The sequence below is a fragment of the Castanea sativa genome, chromosome 1, assembly GCF_040712315.1.
Source record: "Castanea sativa cultivar Marrone di Chiusa Pesio chromosome 1, ASM4071231v1".
NCBI classification, from domain to species: domain Eukaryota; kingdom Viridiplantae; phylum Streptophyta; class Magnoliopsida; order Fagales; family Fagaceae; genus Castanea; species Castanea sativa.
Genome location: NC_134013.1, coordinates 19,747,674 through 19,754,532, shown reverse-complemented (window position 1 = coordinate 19,754,532; position 6,859 = coordinate 19,747,674). Strand labels below are relative to the sequence as shown.

General features: G+C 37.4%; 1 protein-coding gene across 1 annotated transcript in view; it reads right to left on the bottom strand.

The window, feature by feature from the left end:
* Nucleotides 1-459: 459 nt before the first annotated feature.
* Nucleotides 460-6,859, bottom strand: part of LOC142610519 (CHD3-type chromatin-remodeling factor PICKLE) — a 31,976-nt gene continuing 25,576 nt past the window's right edge. Inside the window, exons 28-31 of the mRNA XM_075782333.1 lie at nt 6,376-6,751; nt 4,492-4,624; nt 1,303-1,376; nt 460-1,169 (exon numbers count right to left, since the gene is read on the bottom strand). Of these exons, the coding sequence (XP_075638448.1) occupies nt 648-1,169; nt 1,303-1,376; nt 4,492-4,624; nt 6,376-6,751 (1,105 nt within the window). The 3' untranslated portion in view covers nt 460-647. The remainder of the gene's footprint in view (nt 1,170-1,302; nt 1,377-4,491; nt 4,625-6,375; nt 6,752-6,859) is intronic.

Sequence of the window (6,859 nt, the reverse complement as noted above, 5' to 3'; positions counted from 1 at the left end):
GAAACTAATAGATCAAAATGAAAATTTTCAAAGCCAAAATGATTAGACCCCAAATTTTAAGGGGCAAAAGTGTAACTTAGTCAATTAAAATTTTATAAGAATTTGCTAAATTTGGGTTACCTGCTCCCTCTGTATTACTTCTGAACTTTCAAGGAAAATTGGCCATGTATTCTGCTCTAAAAAGCATGGTGTACGATACTCAGTATACTTGCGACCTATACTCGATTATTTGACAATCTACTTGCCATTTTATCATATACATACCAAAAAGGAAAAAAGATTTAATCAGATGCATTCAGCCCCCAAATCTACGTCCATAATCAATATTCATCATTGATAAACTTCTGTATTCCAATGAAACAAATGCCCATACTAGCACGGCCAGTCATTGGGCAATATGAGATGCGAAAGTACCAACATATTTCAAGCAATTCTTACCAATAATTCTCATCTTGGAAGTTGAAACTAAAGAAGCAATTTTATAAACTGTGAAAGAAATTCCCAGTCAATTGTAGCAGAAATTTGTTAAACTGTGAAAGCAATTCCAGTCACTTATATTATTTTTGGGTATAGTCTGTGTCTCTTTAACTATTAAAAAACCATGAAAATGGCTATAACTAAGCAGAGGCTCAGTAATGTGTATGAATTCAGTCATCCAAAACTATGACTCCTGGTTCTGATTTCTCGTTGCTTCCATTTGATGCAGCACCATCCTTCCTTTCATCCATCACATCATCCCCAGTAACATCAGGCAAGCTTGTGCCTTCTACCTGAGGTGGAGATGGATCAGTAGGAGCTTGAACATTTAAAGATGATTCACTCTTCTCTTTTGCTGGATCTGGGTCAGACTCCCTTAACTTGCTGCTTTCACTTTGAGGTTTAGACTCTGACACCATATCTATCATCTCAGATTCCACCATGGAAGTAGGGTTGCAGTCATCTTGATGGGCAGATGGAGATATGGTGCCTGAAACATTGATCTGCTCGGCTTGAGAATGTTGCTCTGAAGGAGAAGGATTTGCCTGCCCAGGGGAGAGAATGTGGTTTATTTCTTCACAAATGGTCTCTAATGAAAGGATGTTCTTGCTCAAGTTGACACTTCCCACCGATTGGTTCACTGAGGATGTGGGAACTGATTCCTGGGGGTTTTCCTCCACAACCTTGCACATCTGCCAAAAATATTAAAACAGTTATTAATTATGTGTGAATTTTCTATCCATATCATGTCTTCTTTGTCCTAAGCAATATACAGCCTACATGCTCAAACCCCAATGTAAAATATCTATTAACTCAAGGATTTACCTCATTATAAAGTCGAGCAAGCTCTAATCGATCCGGGTCATCATCACAAACTGCAGTAGAAATTTCTTCCGTAGCTGCACAGGCACTATATTAGTATTCCCCAAGCAGATAGAGAGGCATCAACCAACCGTAGCAACCATACATCTTACAGTAATGTGCTTATAATTGATCAGGATATGCAAATCCTGTAATCATTATTTACTTTGAATTTTGTATTCAAGAATTAAAAGAAAAATGTCCTCCTGTGACAATTCTCTAGTTTCGTTTTAAGAAAAGCTTGAATCATGTGAGAATTTTCTTCTAATAAATTACAACCAACCCTTCATGCATGGGAGGTAAACCCATAAATTATTCAATGTTGTGAATAACTCCAGTCTCCAGACACACACCCTTAAAATACAGATTTACTCCAGATATTATGAATGACAGAAAACCTGATGCAGGGCCAAGGAGGCACAGGCTATTTACAGAAAGGGTATAAATATACAAGGAAGAACAACCCTAGACATAGAAAATCAAAACTGCAACAATGACAGAATCCAAAAGGAAAATGAGATTAAGAGGTATAACCAGCCAATCAAGCTCTAATAATGTTCAATCACTTCAAAGGTCTGTGATGCAGCCATCGAAGATTAATTTGTTACTACTTTGCAAATTCAACTATTCAAGACACTGAAAAATTCTTTATCGATGGCTCACCCTTTTTTTGAATCTTGTAAATGATCAAAATTAAAGACATAAACAGAGTACCATTTGATGAGTAACTGAGAACAAGGAAGAGGGATGTGAAAAGAATGAAGTAATGAATGAGGAAGTCATTGCTAATAGTAATGGGTTGTCACAATCCATTGGTTCATATAGAATCCATGTCCTAGGTGTATCAAAAAACATTCTTTTCACTAAGCATATATAATAAAATAGAGAGAAAGGGTCTACCCTGAAACTAAGGTGATACTAACAGCTTAGTTCTCTTCAAATTGCAGGAGATAGTTGTCCAACATACAGCTCACCAACACAGGACTATGCTAAGTGGTAACACAATGTATAGAGTCTGACAGCTGCCTAGTGCTGGAAAGTCGGAAAAAGAAGTGGTATAAACTTTAAATAGAAGCCCTAGTAGACAGCATTGGTAAACTACTCAGGGCTCCCCACAGTTTAGTAAAATGGAGGGGAGATTTTCTCTTTATCTGGGGGTTCATTTCATTCATTATGAAATTAAAAGTGTAAGGCTGATTAGTGAGGTCTTAAAAACTTCATACAATGAATCAGCCATTCCATTTGTGATTTCAACAAGTAGGCAACGCAAATCAATGCTTTCTATGTTTCAATAGGGTATCAATTGCTTGGATGCAATTGAAAGCCTCAGGTTGGGACCGGGAGCATGACAGTGAGATGCCTGATCTCCATCTTAAAGAGGCGTTGCATCAAAAATGGGTTGGTAAGAATAATTGTTACTTGCCACGCTTTCCGCAGGCGGAACAACCCCAACTTCCACAGCACAACTATCTATTTCATACCCTCCCTGTCATCAAGGCAGGTCTGCTATAAAACCTACTGGTCATAAAGTCCTCAAGAATGGGAAAGCCAACCAAAATACTATTCCATAACTCACTCTTGTTTCTGAATCAAGGGGGATTGGCTTGTACTAGCCTTCAAATGACTCAAAAAACCACATTTAATTCCTAACACAACCTAATAACCCTTTCTTAAACAATTCTAGAACCTAGATCCACAAAATCCCCAATATGTCCTACTTGAGTTTGACTAGACCAGTCCATCTATAAGTACCAGAACAAGCACATTGGAACTGCTCTCCAGACTTGCTGACTACTATTTCAGACAAACCACTCATGCCAACTAGAATGCACCTCAAAAGACTTGCACAACCCAATAACCCTAAGCAAGAACCACAGTTTCCAAGCAACCAAAATTGCCACTACTGATGGTCAACTTGCTTCATCCCATCAACACTTACATCATCAATTTATAAATATGCATCACCTCTTACATTATTGAGTATTGACAATCAAAATCCTCAGTATCTGAAGTTTGGGAGTCCAAAACAGAATAGTGACTGTAGGAGAAACCGGAGGAAAATGTATTGACCAAGAGAACCAAGCCCCCATTAAACGATTAAACCTCAATTTTTTTAATTATATATAACCAACAACCCTAAAAGCTCCTAGGTAACAAACTATCCAAGCATCCTCATCCCCAGATATATGAAAAGACAAGAACAACCCTAAAAGCTCCTAGGTAACTAACTATCCAAGCATCCTCATCCTTAGATATATGACAAGGCAAGAAGACAACTACAAAGGACAAGTCCACACATCTACATCTGGGAAAAGGGGTAAGTAAGCAATGCCCGTCCCGTTTCTAAAGAACAAAAACCAGGAGTTCTCTCTTAGATTTCTTCCAATTAACTAACTCATCCTTACCTTAGTGGTTCAAAGTTCTTACAAAACAAAATATTCTTTTTTCCTAACATGCCTTCAGCCCTTCAGCATTTAAAGTCACACCATTTAACACTTCCCCAAACAACCACTAATTCTAGAATACATTGACAAGTTTAATCGTCATAGCATTTCAAGATTTGGAAGGCTACTCCTTTGTGTGTATTGTGGACCACTTGGCGAGAGAGGAACATTAGTGCAATGGTGTTGAACAGTCTAATCATGTACTCAAGCCAATAATTGAGGTCCCTATATGAGCAGATGACTGCTTTGGGCAGCATCCCTTCTTTTTTAGATTTTCTAAATCTTCTGAGTTGGAGGTCGTAATTCTTTAGGAGTAGGTCAATACAAATATTGTGTACTTGATCTGTCTCCTCTTTTGAATAAATTATTTTACAAAAACAATTCTAGAATATGCACAAAATCAAGTTTTAGAGGAGACAGATTTCAAACAGTAGTTCCTGATGACCTCAACCTCTTTGCTCAGCTGATCTAAAACCCTACTGGAACTGTTGTTAATGAACTTCATATTCCTTGAATTCACTCCAAGGAAAGTGTGAACCAAAAAGAAGGCTGACAAGAACACAGAATATAAAATTTGAAAAGAAGGCAAAATATAGGTACATCAAATAACTGAAAGCAGTCAACTAAAAGAAGGCAAAGAGAAAAAGGAAGAAACAGAAGTAGAAAACCCATTTTCTAAATCAACTCGAGGCAATTGAGTTTGACTTACTAAATGTTTCCACTCGAGGCAATTGATCAATCACTTGGGTATCAACATCCACAGAGCTAGGATTTGGCACATTTGTAACCTTAGGTTCATTTCCAGGCTCTTCACTTGCAATCTCATTTGATTTCATGTCACCCTGAGAACAGTCACAGATAAAGAAAACTATCTGAGTCCAAAAGCAAGTGAGGTGCCATCTCTTTACAAGTGACTTGAGTACACAATTCATATACTTAGATTTAGTTTTCCATATAGAACCATGCCTGCAATGATGACCCCATATTTAAAGCCCAATTTCCAAATAATCAAGGATATCAAAATCATAGAGCCAGCCAGTAATTACAGATTCAAAATCAAATATACAGTTCAGGCTACAAGCAATATATCAGAGTAACCTCTTTGTGGCATTACAATCCAGTAAAACAGGTAAAGATGATGTGTACAACATAGCAAGGAACCAGGGGAATTTATAAGTTATAACTTAAAACAAAAACAAAAAAATGAAGCATTTCAAACAATGAACTTTCGAGATGGTGAGTCCGCAGGTGGAGCTACCTAGATTTTCCCAACTAATTTTTTAAGAAGACAATTCCATGGAAATGCATTTAACAAAATGGTTGCTTAAAAGTTTTAACTTCACATTCTACCTGAAGGATGTCATCGGAACCACAAATTAACATCACAGTTTAGTCAGTTCTGCATATAATACCAGGATCAATCCAAGAATGGTAATGATATTACAGAAAATTGAATTATAAATACACATCGAAAGATTTGCACCCACACTGTGTGGAGGAGGGGGGAGGAAGAAGAATAAAAGCTGAGGAAGGAAAAAAACAAAACAAAAAGCAACCAAGGTCAGACAGAATGAAGTTTAAGAGCTGGTGTCTCAGCAACCACATCTAACTACAGTGCTTGCAGGACAAGGCCATAAGAAGTACCACTTGTTTGTAGTGTGTAAGTAGAGGAAAAACGTGAAGGGTTTGGATACAGCTTTTTGCTGATTGCTAATTTGTTGAAAATTAGTTAAAATATAGTTGTACCTAGAAAAAGTGAGACTTTAAAAGGTGTGCACAAGCAAATAAGCTAAAAAGATAAACCCGAGTTCTGAAAGGCAATAGTATGATCAGTTTGATTAAATTAATAACACTTCAAATAGAAATGACATATGCCAAGGTCCAGAGGTAATCGTTAAGACGGATCAGTCAAAGTAGTGGAGGACTTTGTTAATATAAAACACTGTGGAAAGAGTTGTTGAGTCCAACTCAGGGCAGGAACCAATCCAAATTTGATTTGCAGTTCAAAGAGATGGGTTGTACCAGTACCCAAAAATAAATTTAAATTAGAGACTCAGCCCTCCTTGACCAATGCTTGATTAAATGCTACCAAGACCTCTCACCCACATTTTGGAGAACACAAGATACTTGGCCTTCACCAGGAGATGGAAACAAAGAGGAGAGAAAGAACCTAGGATGTATGCTCAAAGATCACTCCTCTACCATAAGATTGTAGTTTCTACCTACCTCTGAGGACGTATTAAGTGTATGCAACTCTGCACCCAAAAGAAGAGAGGAGATACAAGGACAGATAATTGACCAGGCTAACAGCCCATCTTAGTTTTGTTGGTTAGGATCAGACCCACTTAGCAATTTCCTTCTTTGTCTCCTAAACCTGGATTGAAGTTAAATATCCAAGCCCATAACTGTACACAACATTCTTTATTCTCATAACTCTTTTTCCAAATATTAATAATATAACAAAGGCTGCAAGATATATTGGAACTGGCCTAAACATTTAGTGAGATAAAGCTATTTTAGGCGATTTACCTCTAGACTATAACATGCACAATTATCTAATAAGCAGGTGCCAGGAATATGAATTTAAACTTACATAATATTCTTTCTGGTACTCTGCATTGAGCCCTTTTTCCAAGAGAAGCACCCTTTTCTTGATAAACTCAACCTGTCTTCTCTGCATATCTCTAAAGTGATATAATATAGAAGAGTCTTGATATACCCGCGCTTGGTTTGCAGAATCAGTTGTCCCCTGTGTAACATCAGTTGCTATATCATTCCCAACACCATTTTCTTTTGACTGGGTTCCAGGTGCATCTGAATTAGCTGTATTTGTCCCATTTTGCACTTGAGAAGCAGCTTGTCCTGGGACAGGTAGATTTATGAAAGGGAGATTTAACTCTTGACAAATCACCTCCTGAATCCTCAGTTCCTTGTCATCAACAATCGCTTGCCATCTTCCATACCCATGCCTTTCATGTAAGTGATAAGCCATGGGTAAGTGGTAGTAAGTAACTAAACAAAGATCTTTTTTTTTATGAACTAAACAAAGATCTATGTGAACTAACTACTAAGTATTA